The sequence below is a fragment of the Eublepharis macularius genome, chromosome 3, assembly GCF_028583425.1.
Source record: "Eublepharis macularius isolate TG4126 chromosome 3, MPM_Emac_v1.0, whole genome shotgun sequence".
Taxonomy (NCBI): Eukaryota; Metazoa; Chordata; class Lepidosauria; order Squamata; family Eublepharidae; genus Eublepharis; species Eublepharis macularius.
In genome coordinates, this window is record NC_072792.1 from 55,335,685 (window position 1) to 55,357,168 (window position 21,484).

The 21,484-nt window shown below is 42.1% G+C and overlaps 1 protein-coding gene across 1 annotated transcript in view; it reads right to left on the reverse strand.

Annotated features, from left to right (window-relative positions):
• GABRB3 (gamma-aminobutyric acid type A receptor subunit beta3) overlaps nucleotides 1-20,536 on the reverse strand; it is a 157,159-nt gene extending 136,623 nt beyond the window's left edge. The window contains exons 1-3 of the mRNA XM_054973970.1: nucleotides 20,442-20,536; nucleotides 20,092-20,183; nucleotides 19,859-19,926 (exon numbers count right to left, since the gene is read on the reverse strand). Of these exons, the coding sequence (XP_054829945.1) occupies nucleotides 19,859-19,926; nucleotides 20,092-20,183; nucleotides 20,442-20,521 (240 nt within the window). The 5' untranslated portion in view covers nucleotides 20,522-20,536. The remainder of the gene's footprint in view (nucleotides 1-19,858; nucleotides 19,927-20,091; nucleotides 20,184-20,441) is intronic.
• Nucleotides 20,537-21,484: the final 948 nt, after the last annotated feature.

The following is a 21,484-nucleotide window of genomic DNA, read 5'->3' on the forward strand; positions in this document are numbered from 1 at the left end:
ACCTCACTTGCACCAGTGTTTTCTTTTGTTATGGGTTTCCAGTGGTTTTGGAGGAGGGGGTTGGCATTTTCTGACATATGAATTTGAAGCGTTTCTGAAGAAACCTCCTATTCCTCTCAATCTCCGCTCAGTTCTTCCCCCAAAGCTCTTGCCCTTCCTTCTTCCCGTTTCTGTTCAGCCACAGAAGCCTGCTTGCAACAGTATCTGCATGAAATCATGCATGTGCAAAGTAAAAAAAAAAATTACCAGGGGATGGGCACTTTTAGTCCATGATGATGAAAGTGCCTGACCTCCCCTGCAAAATAAATTTTCTTTTGGACTGTTTGGAGGTTTTCCTGCAACCTCACAACCAAAGGTAAGCACTTGTGGGTACTGTATGTAGAAGATGAATTGTTGGGGCAAGTCAGCAAAACACAGATCTAAAATGGGGAAAAGGCAAGAACAATGGGCTGCTGAGGAAATAGCCCAACTGTTGTCCAGAGCAGGGGGTAAACTGCAGAGGAACAGCAGGACTCAAGCCTACCCAGCATTTCCTGGCAAGGGCAACGCCCCATCCCAGGCTGCCAGGTAGCATCATGAAGCTGCTCAGACTGTCACAGTCCTATTTGTCTTTGTAGCAACTTAGCAAGTTCTAAGGAGGCACAAGGCTGTTCTTGTTTGTTTTTTTAAAGATAAGAAGGGGAAGGGACCCTTCAGTGGATAATACCGTTGGTGAAGAAACAAGAGAGAGAGAGAGGCTGAAGGGGAGGAGAGGGAGAGATTAACAAAACTGGTAGAATCCATCTAGCAATCAGAAGTCCTCAGTGCTTGGACTGAAGAACATATCCTCCAAAGCCTGCAACACAAACTCTGATATAAGTAATGGATCAAGAGAATTATGGTTCTTAGTAGCCCCTGCCTTAGACAAAGAAATGGTCCCATCTGCATCTTATCTTTAGCTATAGGTAGGGGGAGGGAAAATGGTTCCCCAAAGGTGGAAAGTGATTATACTTTGTATGCTCTCCTTTAAATAAAGCAATATTTCCATCTCCATTTTATATTTAGCCTAGAGGGTGCAAAAACCTGGTGCCCAAATTTTGGAAGTTGTGTGTTGGGGGGTAGCGTAAGCAGAGGCCTAAGGTCCCAATAGTGAAAGTTGATTTTGACATCCTAGGATCTGCTTCAGAGAAAAACAAATGGAAGATAGGAGGACTTCTGTCTTTAGCCATTTTTGTTTGTTTCTGAGCATCTGTACATGTGGGACGTGAAAGATATAAAACTGGTTTCCCAAATATGGAAAGTGAAATGATTCTCCTGTCCTGTGCTCTACTTCAAACAATCAGATGCTTCTATATTTTCAGTCCAGAGCATCTGAAAAGCCAGTATTTATTCTGGATTCTGAGATTCATGTGGAGATTCATATTGAGTATCCCATACGTGAGTAGTGTAGCTGTTAGAGTGATGGGGGAGACCAGAGTTCAATCCCTACTTAGATCTGAAGCTTCCTATGTGACCTTGTCCAGTCACAAACTCTCAGCCTAACCTACCTCATAGGATAGTTGTAAGGAAAAGAGAGAGGGAGAGAACATATTTTATCCACAAATAAAATAGTTATTCTTAGTGAAGGAGTTCATGACAGCTTTCCTTTCATCCTAAATAGTCCTCTATCTTTGACTGAGATTCAGATTATGGATCATCTAGGCAGCACCAATTGAAAAAAATGCATTCAGTGTAGAAGAATGTATTTCTTCTCATTTGTTCCCCCTGTTAGCTGCTCTTCACTGCTCCTTCTGTTTTAATTGATGTAACAAAACTTCCTTGTAGTACATGATTCATTGTTGATGGCAGGTGGTTTTTGAAAATATAAATAATTTCATACTGAAATTATTTCATATAGATTACTAAGTATGGGCATGGGTCAGATTCAGCCCTGTTCCCCACCCCCCAACCCCACTCCCTGGAAACTGAGCTGTCTACACCCCTGGCCCATACAGGACAGGTGGTAGACTGTTGGGGGTGGGGTGTCAGTGATCAGTATTCTCAGGATACCATACTGATGGAAGCTGATGAACTATGATGACCTTGTTAGCATCTCACAACTAGAAATAAGCAAATTTCTTCAATTCAGTTTGTTATTATTCCTAGTTAGTTTCATTAGTCCTTGGGCTTTGCTCCAGTTGTCTTTCACCTTCAAAGAATCTCAGAATGCTGGTAAAGTATTTTTTGTGCAAGAAAAAAAATCCTTTGTATTTATAAATATAAAATAAATAAAATATCATCAATTTATTTTGCTTATATGGCCATAGTCCATAAAATAAATAAAATATCATCAATTTATTTTGCTTATATGGCCATAGGCCTTGTGCTTAATTGAACATGATCAAGTACAAGTATACAATCACCAAATAGCCATACACTTAAAATATGAGAAATGAATAATAAAAAATAAATAATAATACTTTACAAAATAGACAAAAAGTAAGCCCATATAGTTAAGATTCAGCATAAGAGTCAGCATTTAGATGTAAAAGAAAACCAAAACTTAACAGATTCTAAGCGCAAATGACAACACAGAATCTTTCCTAAAAACTAAGACTAATTGTTGGCATTTCAGTGAAATTATAATTGCCAAAACTTTTGCTGCCAAGACCATTATTTCCAGATCAATGACTGCCAGTAAATAAGAAGTCACCCATGGCTCCAATGGGAGATGGTATTTAAATAAAATAGGGAATATCCAATAGGACCTAAAAGCAGTCCATTGAGAAAGTGGGCTAAGGTCTCTATCACACCAGACGCTCACGCACAAAGTCTATCTGAATAAGGAATTGGGGTAAATTGCCCCATTAGTTCCACTGATGGGAAAGCATTTAATCTTGCAAAAATAAAAGAAAAACTATAAGATAACTTATATATGCAGGGGGATTTAACGGAGAAATCCCTAAAGCAAGAGGTGAACAAACATGTCTCGCTTGGGCAACTCTACTATCTCTATCCACATTAAAAGCCTTCAGCTTTTCTCCAAGCCTCTTGTTGAGTTACCTTATTAAGCATCAAGAGAGGGAGACCAAGCAAATCCAGCTTCTCATCTATCAACCTTAACCAAGTATTTCTGTAACTTCCCACCTTCAATAGATGGAAACTCCCAGACGATGGAATAGAAAAAAGAACCTTCAGTCTTAATTTAAAAGCGGCCAACCAGATTCATTGCATTGTGCTAGCTCCAACCTAAGTACAGTTCCTACCACACATTTTTGGGCTCCCAGTATCCAACATATAAACTGAATCAGTACATTATCTAAGGATTCCGAGACTTCACTTATCCAGATGACTGCCCCATATAAAAACTGGGGTATTATTTTTGCATTAAAAACTCTAATAGCCATCAGAATATACTGACCACCTGTTGAAAAATGAAACCTAATAAGAGCATCTGAGTTTGATCTAGCTATATCCCTAGCTAGTTTGAGATATGATTTCCAAGATGAATTTTGGCTAAAAGTCACTCCCAGGTACTTAAATTGAGCTCCACTTCATTACCGTTCATTTCCCACGTTTTTCAGCTGTGGTCTAACTTTTTAGTAAAAACCATAACTTTCAATTTGTTGTAGTTTATCGAGATCTCCTCTTGTTTGCAGTACTCGTTAAAGGCATTGATTGTTTTCTGGAGGCCTACTCCAGATCCCAATAATAAGATCGTATCATCTGCATATAGTAGCACGGGTAATTCCTGGCCAGCTAATATGGGTGCATGATGGACATATTTTTAATAAGGACACAATATAATTTACGTAAAAATTAAAAAGTATGGGGGCCAGTAAACAACCTTGTTTTACTCCTTTTGCAAGATGAATATGGTTAGTAAGGTGGACCCTCTGGACCACAGCATATTTGCACAGAGGGCTCCTTGTATAATTTAAAGAAAAGCCAAAATAAAATATTATAAGAACTCAGGAAAGGAAATTGCTGGGGGAACATCTAGCCAGCCACACAACATTTCAGCTGTGCTTTTCTCTGCTTTTTGTTTGCAGAAGTTTTCTGGCTACAGAAGCTTGGCCACAGTCAGAGGCCAAGTGCAAGAATCACAGAGTTCTTAGCCCATGATTTGCAGCGATGGTGTTGGATGATCCAGCTTTAAAATCCTGAACTAACCTGACATAGTTTGTTGTCTTGTTTTTGTTGGATTCGGTTTTTTTTTTTTTTGCTGTTGTAAACTGTCTTGGATTCCTTCAGGAAGAAAAGTGGGATATAATTGTTTTTTAATATAAAGTCTAATTGTTCTGAAAGAAAAATTATTTTTGCTTCCTTTTCACAAAAGTACCACCAGCATTTCAATACCTTACAAATATAAACAAACAGCAAAATCTGCTATAAAAACAGAAAGTGATTTTGTCCTGGAAATGTTTTTTGCCATTTTCCCTACAGCAACTTTATTCCCATCCAAATAAAAAAACAACAAATAAAATACTGAGAGATCTCTGTCTTTTGGTGCTACACCTCTGAAGATGCCAGCCACAGCTGCTGGCGAAACGTCAGGAACTACAATGCCAAGACCACGGCTATACAGCCCGGAAAATCCACAACAACCAACAAATAAAATAATTTAGCACTAATTCTGCTCCAAAGAAACCACAGGTTCCTACATAAGCTTAGTTCCAACAAACACTTCTGGTAAATCAGAACATCAAATCCTGAGAAAAACTCTGGAATGGAGGATTTTATAGACATTCACAACCATCAAACTGTATTGTCTGTTTTATCTGCAGTGGTTCTGAAGACGTTTAGTTATTATGAAAATTTAAAGGAAAATACTGTGGATCAGTAGAAAAGTATACAGCATGTATATCACAACAATTAATTAATTAATTGTCTCAATCTCAGTTCCTGATTTGCAAAATGGAAACAATAAAGATCTACTCCAAAGGCTTATGGTGGAAGTGAGGTGAATATATGTAACAGACTTTGCAAATCAACCATTCTATATAAATAAATAGTAATCAGTAAATGATTTCTTGAGTAGTATGCAAGAATTACAGTAAAACAGTCTAAAATGGTCATCATTTATTAAAAGATGTGTAGATGTGCATAGGGTTACCAGCCTCCAGGTGGTGGCTGGAGATCTCCCGGAATTACAACTGATCTCCAGGCCACAGAGATCAGTTCACCTGGAGAAAATGGCTGCTTTGGAGGGTGAGCTCTATGGCATTATACCCAGCTGAGGTCCCTCCCCTCACCAAATTCTGCCCTCTCTGGACTCCACCCCCAAAATCTCCAGGAATTTCCCAACTGAGAGCTGGCAACCCTAGATGTTCATCTCCCTGTAGTATTATAGTGAGTGAGTCCTCCTGAGCCATCCAGTACCAGTGTTGGATATCAGGTTTTGCTGACTTCGCAACAGTTCCTCCAAGTGTGATACTTTACTTCTTATCACAAGACTTAACAGAATCTCGTCATTTATATGAAATAAAGAAAATGAATACAGTTGAGGAAACCATTGGGATGGGACTCATTTGCTCCCACTCAGAATGATCAAAGCTACTGAAAAGCAACCACCAGAGAACCAGCCTATCCTTATCTTCATATCCCTGCTTTGATTTTGTTTCTTGGTCATGCTGAAGTATCACGGAATATCTGGAACAAGCTTTGATTCGTATAAATACCGGCAAGTACTGTGAAATACCAAAAAAAATATCTGAATTAAACAGCTACAGTTTCTAGAAAATCTGTTGTTGCTTTTCAGATAGGAGCTAGCCTACTTGTTCCTGTACTACGTATAAGAGTGGTTTAAGTAGCAAACCTGGGATGCTCCTCACCTCCCTTGCCTTGAAATCAGCCATGTCATATGGATTTCCCTCTTCAAAGATCACATTATGATTTTTGGTTATAATGAATAGGGATTTGCATTCAGACATTTCCAGTTCAAATATGTATCAAAATTTTCCATATCAGTATATATCTATGATATACTGATATGGGTATCTGGAGGGATATTCTAGATCCTAGGAACAGCAGGTCCCCCCAAACTCCTGACATATTTGGGAATATTCAGGAATATTCAGGTGGACCTGTGGTCAGCAGGTTACCCAGGCCTGTTTTTCTTCAATTTAACATGTTTCCTGGACAATGGGAGGGAGGCAATGGGATCAGACATTAGGGGAAGCACTACAATTGTCTTGTCCAACTGATTCTCTTACAGACCCCAGGCTCTGTGAGCATGAGCAAAGAGGGTAAAAAGCAGGCCTGTGGCTTGACTCTGTGTTTCAAAGTGAGATTTTTTTTTGTGCTAGAGCTTGCTACTGCTGCTGCTGCTGCTCTGGTTTGTGCCATGGATTTCTAGTGCCTGCTGCTGCCTGCCTGAGAAAACATTTTGTTGTTGTTGTTCTTGGCCTGGACATCTTCAAGAATGGTTTGCCTACAGTGTTTGTGCTTTTGGGGAGGGGGCTTTTCCACGTTGTTACTGTTTTCAAAAGTTTGTCTTTTGCATTCTTCTAGTTCTGGTTTGACAGTTTGTTCCTCTATAGTTGCTTTATATATCTGTTTTAAAGAATTTTCCCTGTTGTCTTTTGGGGGGGCTGATTTTGTGGAGTTTTGAGTGTTCCCTTTGGTATTTACAAATTTAATTGCTGCAGTAGGTTCTGAAGAAAATTCATGGTTAGGATTGAATAACAGTTAACTGTATGTGATGATTTAGGTATTTAAAAAACACAAAATAAATTTCAATTTAGGATTCAGTGCCATCAGATAAAATAAATAGGCTTTTGTTAGGCTTTTTAAAAAGCCAGGTGGCTTTAAAAAAAAATAACTGGAGTATAGGGTTTACTTGAAAAATTATTAGGCTGACCTGAACTTCCAAACAACTGAAGAAATGTTTTTTGTTTTTTAAATGGTTTAAGCAGGCCTTTAAGTCTTCCAAAAAAGTATTTCAGAAGGAGTAGGGATTAGCTAAAATTTCTTGGGGGAAAATTAAGCTTTACTTGTAGGCTGGGGGCGGGGGGGAAATAACCAGAAGTTTTTAAAAGAATTCCACATTTACATCACAAGTTTTAGTTATAAAAAAGTAGTCAGCTCTTAGGCTAGAAAAAGACTTAGAAGTCAAAAGGTTTTTTTTAAAAAAAGAATTCAATTGAAGCAAGCCTAAGTGAAGTTTTACCCCCCCCCCCGCGCAAAAAAAATTGGCTTGTGTGAGTTTGGGGGGGGGGGAAGCAATTGCAGGTTAGTGCTCAGGACAGAAAACATCAAAGGCAGCAAATTAGTGAACCAGATTAGTGTAGTGGCAATTTGCAGAAGAGTATTGCAATCTTGAGTAGTGAGTGAGTGCTGTGCTACATCCCTCCATCTTGTATCCAGTTGCAGACCCGGCATGCACATTCCTTTTTGTCAATGTAAAGTGTTTTTTCTCTTAAGGATCCTGTTTTTCACTCTCATTCATTTGTCTAATCATAGTGCCATGGTATTGCATTTGGAAGTGAGGTGTTTAGATTAGCACCTGGTACAAGAGTTTAGGGAGGATAAGAGCACTCTTCATCTTGGATGCTTGCCAGTCATATTGCTTATCAGTTGGCCTTGCATACATACTGGATCCAGTGTTATTATAAGAAAAATAAGTTAAGAGAGCAGCAAAAAATGCTTTCTACAACCTCACTCTAGCCTGGAAGATGCCTTCTTATCTTGACACGGCTGACTTGGCCATTTGGACCCATGCTATGGTAACATGAAGGCTTGACTATTGTAATGGTCTCCCATCTAAGTTAACTAGGAGGCTCCAATTAGTGCAAAACGCTGCAGCTTGGCTGTTATCAGGAATGAGCAGGAGCATGAACATCACTCCCATCCTACAGTCGCTCCATTTGCTACCCAGCAGTTACCATGCTCAGTTCAAGGTATTGGTTATTACATACAAAGTTCTTCACAGATTTGGTCCAGCATACCTATGGGACCACCTCCCTCCCTATGTTCCTACACAGCAGCTTCACTTATCTGAACAGGGTCTCCTGCAGGTGCCAGGCTGCACATGGGAGAAATCAACAGCAACCCGTACACGAACTTTCTCTGTGGTGGCCCCTATCCTGTGGAATGACCTACCTAAGGAAATCAGAAAAGCCCCCACTTTCCTGATTTTCCACAAAAGATGCAAAACCGAACTATTCAAAAAGGCTTTTTACTCAAATGGGAGGGCTGTATTGTAGGAATGGAGTCTCAGATGCTTCGCTAATGAGCTAGGGACTGTAGACTTATCACTATATTGCCTTACATATTATCTGTTGCTTTAAATATGTACTCCTATGTACCACCTGTATTCCATGTTGTCTAATGGCAGTCCTAGAACTGATTGTTCTTTTTCAGTATTTTTTTTCTGTATTGGATTCTTGCTAATACGATGGCTTTTAAACTTGTATTTGTTTACCCTATAGCATTGTTTATGGAAATGTCCTGGATACTGTATTGAAATGTACTTGATACTGTGCTAATCTCATACTGTGTAATCTGCCTTAAGTCTCAGAGAGAAAGGTGGACTATAAATGCCATAAATAAATGAAAATCATCTCTCCCTTTGGAGACAGGAGAAAACAAGTACCAGGTGTAACTATGCAAATAATATCTATGTAAGTCTTCAAAAGCCCCTACCCGTTGAACCTCAGTATAGGCTGAACAGCAGCCACGCCGTGCAGCCAGCCAGAACCAAGGGTCTGCCCATTGTAATTTCTAGGTGTTCCCAACAGCAGTATAGGGGCATAAGCATAAGTTCTGTATCTTTTCTCTGTTGCTTTTGCATTTATTCATCTCTTTCCTGTACCTTACTGGAGGAATTTAATAAATCTGCTTTCCTTCCACATGTGTGTGTTTATTGTCGTCAAATCCAAAAGAACTATTTGCCCCTTTGGCAAAACAATTAGTTAGTGCTCTGAAAGTCAAAGTGCTGTGTAACCTAGTGAAGCAGCTAGCTTACTTTGTTGAAGTAGTCCAAGGGGACAAATGAGCAATAAAAGATAAATGCAACAGAGCATTGGGGGAAAGCCTAAGCAGAAGAATAGCAGGGTGGAGGAGGGCTGCGCCTATTCCCCCATCTATGTAGAGGCCTGTCCCACAGGAGCCACCCCATATTCTGGCTGTGATGCACAATAAAGAGGTGTTTGAAGGCCCTCTTCATTGAGACTGTGAATTGAACGCTGCCTGCAGAGGTGCCTGAGGAACAGTCTGGCAATGGTCTACTGCTTAGGCTGCTCCTCCTCCAGCTGTTGTGAGAGGAGAAGGATTAGCCTGAGGTGTCTTTGGGGCCAAACAGTATGGGTGAGAGTCTTTCTGCTCTCAAGTTCACCTCAGGAACCCAGAGGCTGCTGAAAGAACTAGAGATGTTGGGCACAGGCACCCTTTCTCTAGTTCTTCCAGAGGTCCACAGGCTTTGCAGGAAGCAGGAGAAGGTGGAGGTGGTGCAAGAGGAAGGGATGGAGGTACACCCAGAGATGCTATCATCTCAGCCCCTTCTCCCCTGAGCATGTCCTTTTGCCCTCCTCTACAGACACAGTGTTTCTACCTTGAGCCCCTCACAGAAGGCAGCTCTGGTGGTGCCAACACGAACACCCTTATACCTCCATGGTCTGGAAGCACTTCTAGAGGATAGAGGATCCCTGTTTTGCCCAGAGCCAGTTTTGTAGGTCTAGATCAGTTGAGGGAAAGACCTGAGTCAGGTCTCAATGACTGGGCTCAGGAATCAGCCATCAAGAGAGGGAGAGATAGAATAGTGGAGCTGCTGTGTGGTTACCAGCTGCACAACCCCGTCTGGTGCTCTGCCCTTCAGGTTTCCTGTAGGAAAGGGACACCAAGCATTTCTGATGGAGAAGTTTGGTGTGGCTGGCATAGCATGCTAAGGAGTGGGCAGAAGAGGTCAGGGTAGAAGGGCACTCGCCTCACTGGTGAGATAATCACTGTAGATGGGCAGTGATTATATACTGTTGAGAACTCCAGGTTCTGCCAGCTGTTCCAAGATGCCTATCCCTGGTACACAGTCTTTGCTTATACCAAGCTGAGCAGAATGTTGATGTCCTTCCTGCTTAGGGCTGCCAGGGACCATGTGAAGGCACAGTGTGTCATGCTTGCAGGAGATGTGTGCACTTCACATCCAACATTTGGACTGGCCCACAGTCACAGCACACATTCCTCTCATGAACTATGCACTAGTTGCAACCCAGAAAAGTTTTGGGTGGGGTAGGGCAACTAGCATTAGGCAGGGTGAAATGGGCCACTAGGCCAGTTGTTGCCAGGCTTTGCTGTATGACAGGGTACCAGATGAGGCACAGACAGCAGCCAACATCTCTGCCACCATCAAGAAGAAAGTGACATGGGTAGGCAGGGATATCTCCATGGGCTACATGATGACTGATGGCAATGAAGCGGAGGCTGTGGGCCTGAAGTACATTTATTGCATGGCTCATGTCCTTCACCTGGTGGTGAGGTTTGGGTTCTGCAGCGAATCCCAGATTAGATGGTGTGACCCAGCATCTTCTCCAGAACTGCCAGAGTATCAATGACATCAGCAGTCAATGAAACTCCACCTGTACCATGCTTGAGCACCTGGTGGGGAAGAAAACACCCCGGACAAGGTGACCTCAGGCCAACATTTTGCAGGGGGAGAGACTGTTCATCAACAAGAAGTGGTTAACTCTCTCCCAGATGGTGGAGGTCCATAAGCCCTTTAAGGAGTTCACCAAGGTGCTTTCATCTGATATGGCAAGCCTAGGTCTTATAATTCCCTTGATAAAAATGGTTCAAGATAAGATGGCCATCTTTCTGGACCCAGGTGCAGGAAATTTAGAGATTGTTCCAGCAGCGCTCACACTGGCACTGAGACTGGAAGAAGACCTCAAGTGTGATTCAGTTGCAATGGGCAATGGCAACACATAGATGAATGGAAAGAAATATAGCTCAATACTTGTGTTCACATTTGAAGTAGAATTTTAATTGGAGTACTTCAGTTCGTAAGACTCAATGGCAAAATGTTCTCCACTCAATCAAATTAATTACTCTGTGTGTTTCTGATTTATCCACACACAAAATGTCTGTTATCAAGTACACTGGTGCCCTGTCAAATTATATCATCTTATAATGGTAATGAGGTGAGTTCATGTTGTCACTGGCTTAACTCCAATTTGGTTCACATGTTTTAGGGCTGCCCTCATTTTGTTTCCTTCACTGAATCTTATATTTAATATTATTATCTTAAGACACATACCTGTTCATCAGGCATTCCCTAAAACCAGTTCCACTGGTCAACAGAGTTGCTTGAATGGCTAAATATTTACCCCTTGCTGAATCAGTGTTTCTCAACCTTTTTCCCACCGTGGTCCCCTTCCGACCTTGTTTCCTTCCTGTGGCCCCCCCTGTCCTACCGGTATAAAGGTAGCTATTTTATATGCCAATAAATTGAGCTTTTTCTTCCTTATATGGAATACCCCTGCTCTTTAGCTCTCCCTAGTGGACTCAGGGTTACACTTGCACGAAGAAACAGCACCCCACACACTGTCTTTTCTGTTTTCTTTTCTTGGTCACTTCTCTGTTTTCTTCACTTCTCACTTCCCTCTGTGCCCCCCTAGTCTCGTGCCGTGCCCCCCATTTATGCAATTTTTACCTGTGGCCCCTTTGGAATATCCTGGGGGCCCCCAAGGGGCCATATGGGTTTACTTGTTGCTGCCCCTCCTGTACCTAACTTCCCTTATTTGTTTACTTAGTTATATTTAGATGATTTCTATTCTTTCTTTCCATAAAGCCTATTCAAGGCAGGTTCTGAAGTAAAACGTAAGAACATAAAACACCATAAAAGTTGTAACAATAACTATTCAAAACCAGCAAGAGCATAAAAACAGCCTAAAACACATCACATTTTAAAACAAGCCTCATAAAAATTGGCCTCATAAAACACTTCTCAGACCTTTCTTCTATACAATCTGTATTAAAATACAGGATCAATATGCACTGAGGGAGAGTATGAGTGAGCACACTGTCCCATCTCTAGTGACCAACTGTCTTGGCTCTACCTCCTTCAGCACAGTTTCACCTGAATGCAAGCACAGCTCCTTCATGCATCCAACCTTTGTACATAGGCTCTGTTCCCATGGTGTATAAACAGGGCCAGGGCCAGCAGACTTGGCCATGAGCATTGGTGAGTAGTGGAGAAAACACTGCATAGTCACCCTCTCTACACACTTTGGCCCCTATATGGCATGTGTCTAGAGCATGTTTCCTCTCCAATCTCAGCCTTTATTAGGGCACCTAAAATGACAGATGGAAAACAGCATGGAAGGGATTTATGCTACACTGAAAATGTCCTACAAAATCCCACCCCACCCCCACTGCTTACCTCTGTCGTATCTATTTAACAGTGTTTGCATTTTTTTTTCTTTTTTAATCCAGGGAGAAAAGACCAATTTGAAAAAAATTGGCCTCAATGCAGCAACTCATTGGGGATGTTAAGAGGCCTTTTCTAAAAGTGCAGCTATCTGAGAGGATGTAATTGCTGCTGCAGCTGCTACACTAACTGTGCTGGTGGCTAGCAGGGGCGGGGGCGGGCGGCACAGGATACTGTAGCTGCCTGTATATCGGTGGTGTTGTACAAACACTTTTGTTGCCATAGGTCCTCCATCCTCCCCCAAATCTTGAGAAATGAAAGGGGGTGCACTAAAAAAAAGCCAATTGTTCATGATATGCCTTCCCCTCAATGGTTCAGCACTGGCATTTTCTGTACTGTACTGTACCTGGCTGTGTTGAGGGAATTGTTTTGTGGGCTTTCCATGTTCCTAATTGATATAGTAATGGTGGGGTGAAGCCAATGACATATTTTCATGAGTTCATGAACGGCAATTTTTGCAGTTCCCTCTCCTGCAGCAGCCTAAAATGTCCCTCAAAATCCTGCTCTTGGGAATCCTCCTCCTGATCATACAGGCACCCTTATTTCAAATCAATATGCTGATTTAGTTTTCCCCGGTAACTGCTGCATTACATTAAACCTAGCCATCCTCACTGAACTTAGAGCTAAAATGTGCTCAGATGTCTCCAGTGCCTTTGGTGTCAGGCTGAGTAATAACAAGTCAGCTTGGCCCCTGTTTAAACTAGCAAGTGTAGGACTCCCCTAAGTGCCTTTTCCTGATTCTTGTCTACCCTTGCTGGAGAGAGAGGGCAGGCATAGGCTATTCACATTTCTCAAAAAATGCTGCCAATGCCAACATACACTGACTCAACTACACTGTCAGTGTAGTTTGTTTTAAAAAAAATACACACACACACACACACACACACAAAGTGAGCTCTTAGGCAAGTTAAGAATAGATCAGAGTCACATATATCTTATTCAGGTAAGTGAACACTCCAAAAGACTCTAAGTAGATTGAAGCAAATTCAACAATGGAAACTATTAACTGAATTGATTCTCAACCGCTTATATACCCAAAGTGAAAATTTTATGTTGCATCCAATTCTTTATTGGCTACTTTAGAATGTTCAAAGCCTGCAAGGGACAAGAAGCACAACAAAGGCTAATTGTGTACTATTGGGAAAGCTGAAGTGTGGCTGAACAAGACACTACATGGCTCAGCGAGAGGAAAGCATAAGCGTTATACTGATGATATTCCTGGTTAGTTGGGTGTAGCTTTGGATCCCATAATTATCAGCTCAGCTATCTAGAATATAGTAACACAGAGTTACTTTTGGATAAGGAAACTTGAAAACTGTTGGAACTTGAAAGTTCAGAATTCACACATAGAGCTTCCATCTAATCACCAGGTGATTTCCGTAAAGCTCAGGAACATTTTGAGGAAAAATCAGGATGTACTTAAACACCGCAACAATCACCAGTACGTTGTTCCATAATTTTTCTTTAAAGCAGACAATAAAGAGAAAATATCCTACTTTCATGGAGGTCCTATGAAAAATACAATTAAAATCCAGCTGGATATCCAGAACTCCATAAGCAAATAAAACATTTTACAAAAAAGTTCGCATTTGTAACTTTATAATAGTTCTTTAAAGGTAAGAATTGGGAATCAATTACATATATCACAGTACTAGCAACAAAACATGTAGTAAGTCAAATGATCACCTGCCACAAGGCAGTATAATAAATCATTGTAGTAATTTGATTTATTTGCCTGTCTTCAAAGACTAGCTTTAGTGTGTGTGTGTGTGTGTGTGCGCACACGCACGCGCGCATGCACGCACTATTAGTTCTGGCAGATTTAAAGAAATGCTTTCTTAATTGTTGAGGTTAGATTTTTAAAGTACTTGATTGGGTTTAAATGGATCAGAGATTATTATGTCCAATATGAATAATAATAATGGTTCTGCAGATATGCTGTTTTTTTTTTTTTAAAAAAAGATGTTCTGTGCCTCTAAGCTTTTTTTAATCGAGCTGTAATTTTTTACTTTCTAGAGCTCCTTAAAGCTTCATGGTATGAATATGTGGTCTGACAGGCAGGAATATGTTAGTGAAATACACTTTCATTTTGAAAAACAGCTTCATCTATGAAAAATGTACATAGCAACAATATGACAACTGCTCCAGAATCCTGTTTGCCTGGTACATAATTATGTATTGCAATAAATGCTGATTCTTGTTTAATTATTTCTTTTAAATTCTTTTGTTTATACATAGGAAACCACTGGCATTACACATTTTAATGAAGTTTCTAGTAAATATTACTGCTGACAGTTAAGACATAATTTTCAAGAGAAGTCTCATAGCAATTCCCATATCACACTAAGTAAATGGAAGCTGTAGAAACTTTGACTCTCATAACTACATTATGTTCCAAAGCAAAATGGGCTGTATTTGGAACCACTCTACTCTCTGCAAAGGAATGAATAGTTGTCATTCATTCTATATGGAGAACTAAAGCACTGTACTTTAGGGTGCCATTGTGGTAAATACAAAATGGTGACAATCTTGGGGGGTGGATACAGTTCATCTTTACAAGCAGAATGCACTTCTAGGTACAGGCTTTTCCTCCTTGCTTACCCTATCTGTTATAAAAGCCAGCTCATGTAGCTCAACCCTTAAGTATTTGAACGTACAAAGCTGCCCTGTATTGAATTAGACCACTGGTCCATTACAATTATGTACTCAGACTGGCAGTGGCTTTTCAGGGTCTCAGACAGAGGTCTTTCATTTTACCTACTATTTATTTATTCAAAGCTAAGTCCCACAGAATAAACCAATCATATACTCAAGTAAGTGCACATACAACTGTAAGTTTTCATTTCTTGGCTGTGCTGCAGCTGTAATTTTGGGTTTCCCCATACATTCATTGATTTGCCATGACATGTCACAGACCCTGCCTGTTTTGTCTCTTAGATATAAACACATATGAAGCTATCTTATACTGAAGCAGACCTTTTGGTATTATCAAGAGCAGATTGGTAGCTGTTCTTCAGGACTTTGGTAGCAGTCTTTCACATCACCTACTACCTGATCTTTTGAACTTTGGAGATGCTGGGGATTGAACCTAGGACGTTCTGCATACCAAGCAGATATTCTACCACTGAGCCACAGCTCCACCTCTTAGCCTGTCTCAGATCCAGTCCTCTTTCATCCATCATTAGCAATTTGGATATTGCACTACATGATAAGGGCCCCATTCCCAGCTGTCACCCTAACAAGCAGCTTAATAGTTTTATTTTTATTTATCAAAATATTTATATCCCACCTTTCCCTGTGGCTCAAGGCAGAATCAAATACCCTCCCCAGAATTACCAAGTCCCTCTACCTTGAAACTAGGGGGGAGGGGGACAAGCAGGGGTACACCAGATCTCTTTGCGCATGCACCCCATGACATTGCTTTCCATTTAAACTGAAAGCAATGGGGTCTCAGCAGGGCCTATTCTTTAGAAACTGACCAAAAACATAGCATTTTCAACCCAACCATAGCATTTCCCCTATGGTGCTGGAAATTGCCATCAAGTCATAGCCAACTTATGACATTCCCTGCTGGGGTTTTCAAAGCAAGAGACTGTCAGAGGTGGTTTGCCATCGCCTGCCTCTGCATACTGATCCTAGTCTACATAGTGACCCTGGTCTTCCTTGGAGGTCTCCCATCCACTTATTAACTAATGCTGACCCTACTTAGTTTGCAAGATGTTATAAGATCAGGCTTGCCTAGCCTATAAGGTAATCCCTTTCCCCCTAATTCCACCAAATAAAACAACTGACTATTGAACCACCTCTCTATGTAATGACATGCACAATGAAATGTTCGCTATGGTTTCCTTCATGACATTACCATAAACCAGGGTTCCCTAACATGGTGTCCATGAGCACCATGGTGTCTACCACTACTTCTTCTGGTGTTCACTGAGCTTTTCAGAAATCGAGTGAGGCCATTGTAAAGCAGGACTCATTACTGGCTACCATCATTCAAATGGAAGGATTTTCCATGGGTGCAATAGCAGCCACAGCCAGCGGAGGATCAGGAGGATTGGTAAACTCCTGGGCTTTCCTTAGTCCATGTGGGGTTCCATTCCTCCTTCAGGCCTGACTGGCTATTTCCATGAGCTACTTTTGCAAAGCAGAGTTGGAGCTTTGTTCCAGTCTGTTTCATGGTGGAGGGAGGGGGGAGGAGAGATGTGTTCAGGAGTAGAAGCCCACCCACTCTTTCTCTAGGCCTGCTACCCTCCCAAGCTTAGAAGGGGACCACAATTACAATCAAAGTGAAGATAATACAACCTTGACCAGACTCTGGTTTAGGTCTCATGAGCGAAAAGAAAAGTATTACATTTGGTTCCACCTCCTGAAGCAGCAGCCATTTGGGGTTGACTCCACCTTCTGTGGCAGCCATTTTGAGGTGGCACTCAACATCCCCCTCTCAAAATTCCAAAGATGCCCACAGGCTCAAAAAAAGTGGGGTTTCCTGCCACAAATCCTGATGCTAGCTCTGCATTGATCCCATCAGTTTCAGTCTATTGTAAAAAAATCCAAATGGGTGAAACAGATGGTCATTTTCACAAGAAATCTCAACCAGTATGTATAGCTATGGAGAGATCACTGGGGCAATCAATTATCTGGGATGTCACTCTTGATCTTATATGTAGTCTTTGGCTCTGTTGTGTTTGTATTCTTGCAGCAGCTCTTTATTTAAACATCATATTAATCATGTGACATAGACAAATAAATCAATAACTTGCAACATTTCAAGAACCACTGATGAACAAATGTGTAAACAAAAAAAAGGAAAAAGGAAACCTTTTTCACTATGGGGAGTTTGAAGAAACTACCTGCAATTGATTCCATGACTATTTAATATTATTGGTAGGCTTAAAAGATAGGTTCTATTTTCCCAACCACCAAAAATAGCCTGGATGCAAGGTAGAATTTTTTTAAAGTCTAATTTCAGTTATAAATGTCACATCAATTAGTGCCAATACTGCCCATCAGAATTTAAGATTTAATTTACAGTTGTTGGAGCACATCATCAGGAGTTTAATGTTTCCATCATGCTTTTCTTGTGAACTTCTAGGGACATCTAGATGCCCATGGTTGGATGCAGAATTAGATGCACCTTGGATTATTATGCCAGTTCTTATATGTTGATATGGAGAGGCAGTAAATGATAAGAAATAGTTTCCATTTAGGGGAAATTACAGCATCATAGCTCCCCCTTTTATCAGTGCAAGGAGCATAGCAGAATTTAACCTAGAATAGTCTTTTTCAAAAGAAATACATCTGAATCCTCTATTATTTTGCATGTGATATTATCTATATTAAAATTCTGTGTTATCTGCTAAGTTTCTAATATACTGTACTCTGAAACACTGAATAAAGAATTGGTGTGTGGTCAAATGGTTATTCTTCCTCTTTCCCCTTTCCCAAGATTTGTGGAAGTGGTGAGAATTGGGGAAGAGAGGGATGGAAAAACTGTCTGATAAGAAACATGGACCAGATTTTCCTTGTACAGAATAGCTGGTATGCCTTGATCCATGTGGGTTTTATTGGGCAAATTGGGCTATATAGGGATCATGCTCCATAAGAAAAGCGGCTTGACCCATGAGAAGATGGATTGCCACATTCTTAGCTTGTAGATTATATTAGGCCTCTGGTTCTTTTTTTAAACAGAACATTATTTATTTTATTTAAATTATTTTTATACTACCTTTCAATTACCGGTTCTTGAGAGAGTGACTTTTTAGCTATTCTGTTTAGAATAAAAGGTGTTCCTGTGCATTATGGTGGAATGTCAGTTATACTGGCAAACATTTTGCCAGGAGTATTTGTCAACTGAGAATACAGAATACAGTTTGCAGCATATCTCATAAACAATTAGTCATGTGTTCAATCAATTTCATCAGGAACTCGATGTTTCCAAAAGTCAACATTAGCTGTATTTTCCCAACAATTCCAAAGGAAATCATCGGGGGGGGGGGGACAGCATTTTTCTAACATGACGTGAAGCATCTACTCAAATGGAAAATCAGTCCTGAGGCTGCAATTCTACATATGCTTAGCTGGAAGTCCCATTAAAATTAATAGGCAGAGATCAATTTTAGATGTGACAATTTAAGCAGGATACAGGAAGTACAATTGTATTTCCTAGTTCCTGTGTTTCTCCATCATATCCAAAATGATTCTTATTCCTAAATGTGGTCAATTAAGGGTAAAAAATGCATAAACTCAACATAAGGGAGAGAAGTCTATGATTATAGCAAGTAAGTAATGTACACAAGTATATAAATAAGTAATGTAATCAGTGTCACACATGGAATCAGGTCATAAAATATCTGTCTACAAAATTATAGACCAACATGGATCACTGAAGAATTTAAGAAATACAAAGATCTTCCAACCTCACTTTATAAATCTAATAAACCAATTAGGAAGGTAAAATAGTATGGGATAGTATAATAAATAATTGTAATCTCTCTAACAGATCAGTACACAAAATACTTGTGATGCAACTGTTTTCCAAACAGCCAAATTCTAAAGTAGTTATATATTTACTACGGACAAGCAAGTTTCCCCAGTAGTTAGTCATTAAAAGCAAGAAATAAACATCCTGATGCACAAAAATTGTCTGTTTACTTAAAAAGTTGCATCAGGTCAGATGAATGCAACTAATTAGCTCATCATCTTAGCAGTGTGGTATACTTGTTTCTTTAATATATGCTTATCTGTTACACAAGTTCATAAAATGTCACACATTGTACACTGATGACAAGCAACATGGGTTTTGTAGTACAGCCTGTTTATGATTTAGACAGCACAATGCCTCTTTCACACTCAATAAAAACAGCACAGAATTGAAGCTCTGATTATGGTGACATCTGCAAGCCCCAAAAGCAGCAAGAACAAACAGATGCTTCTGGGCAACAGAAGTTCCCTTTCAGCACCTGAGACAGCACTCTAAAAACTGGCTCCATTCCCTTCAGTAAACTTCAACATGCAGTCTCCGCTGATGCCATCAACAAAACACCCACATCCAAGCACTAACTGCGTATGGCACACTCGAGCCAGCCATTATGTTGGCTTCTGCTACATTACAAGTTCTCAAATCAACAAGAAGTCTTTGCCCAGCAAGAAAATGCAACATAGTTGAGAAAGCGCAAAATCTGAGTAAGGGGAGCCTCTGGAAAACAGACAATGGGCTAACAATTAGTCCCCCTGCATTTCAGCCACAGGTAAAAAAAGTTTCAAGCAGGTAACTTAGAAGTAGTTTGTGTCTACTAAGAGTCTGCAGAAAGGGCCTCTTCTTCAGCACCCCTCAACCTGATATTCCCAGGAAACACACTCCAGGCCTTTGCTTTGAAGATAACTGCTAAAGCTGAAGACTAAGCACAGAATTCTTGAAAAAGGTTGATCTCCAAACCAACAGCACTCCAGTCATTTCCATTCAGAAAACCTACTCACCATGTTGACTTCAGAAACCATGTCAATACTTGCAATGTCTATGTTCATCCCAACATTCACAGGGGGGCCTAAGAAAAAGAACAGGAAAGACACAATATTTTTTGTTTCTTCAAACCACAAAAAAACCCTACATCGTTTATCCATGCACAGAAGCAAAGGCAGAGAGAAACGTATGCATCCTCTGAAAGAGTACCCAAGTAAGTCCCCCCCCCTCAAAAGACAAGATTTCTCACCTCCAAAATCTGGTCTGAGGCGAATGTCGTAGCCCTTCAACAATTTATCCACAGTTTCTTTCACGAAAGACATGTTGCCAGGATCATTCACACTGTGGACAGAAGAGAGTTGGAGGTGGGGCAGGAGGAAAAGGCAGAAAAGATCATCGAGGAATGGAAAAGTGAAGTAGTGATGGGAGAGAGAAGTCAAGAGAGTGGAAGAGGCATTTGGGGAGGCGCGAGAGACAAGAAGGGGGAAGCGGTGGAGATGGGGGCAGGAGAGGTCTGGTCAGTTTGGTTCCTCAGCGCGCCGCAGCCCTTCCTTCCTGTCCCCTCCCTTCCCCTTCCCTCCCGCCAGGCGCCGCTCCTACCTCTGGGCGCAACAGACCACGGCCACCAGGACAGGAGCGGAGAAGATGCCGAAGAGCCTGCCTCCCCCAAAGCCCCACATCCCTCCGCCCCGGGCTGCCTCGCCGCCGCCGCCGCCGCCGCCGCCGCAGCAGCAGCCACCGCCGCCGCGTGCGGTTCCGGCTGCCCGAGAGCCGCTGAGGAAGAGGCGGAGGCGACAGTCCCCCTCTCCGGCTCGCTCGCTCGCTCCTCTCCCCCCCACCCCCTACCCAAGGCTGTGGCGAAGCTCCTCCGGAGGAGAGGCACCGAAGAGAGCTCCCCCCCTCGAGGAGGAGTCCGCCCGGTTGCCTGCCTCGCCCGGGGAGGGAGCGCTAGTCTGCACCGCGACTTGGCGCTCAGGGCACTGGCGAGCTGCGGCCGTGGGCTTCCACCGGGCGCCTCCGCCTCCTTCTCCCTCGAGGAGACTCTGCTCGGCTTTGGACAGCGTCCATGCCACGGAGGCACCCCGGAGCCTTCCTGCCCAGACGCCTCTGCCCGGCTGCAGCCACCTCGCTCGCGCCGAACCAGCCCGCTCCTCCTCCGCGCCGCCGCTGCCTCCGCCGAGGCTGCTGCCGATGCCACCAATTCCGTGTGCGCACTCAGGCGCGAGCCGGGTGGAGCCCTGCGCGCCACGCCAGGCACGGGGCAAGCGGCAGCAGCCACAGGTGAAGCTCCTGCACGGGGCGCAAAGGAAAGTGCGGGCTCACGCGGGGGGGGGCTGGGAAGGGGCGGCGGGCGGCCGGGCCCTGTGGGCAGCGCTTCCACGCGGCTTCTGCCCGGCCTTGCTCGCTGCGGGTGGCTCTTCCGGCGCAGACCAAGTGAAGGGACCTCATCCCTACACAGCCCTAGTCCCACTTATATGTTGGGCGGGGGGCACAAGTTGTGCTGCTTACTAGAGCTTGAGGGCTGGCTAAGACGTAACGGTGAGCAACAGCATTTTACCCCATTTACTTTTTGCCAACGTCTATTGAGGGTCTTTTTTATCCAGCCATTCTCAGAGACTCAGAGCTGCTCACATTAATGAAAC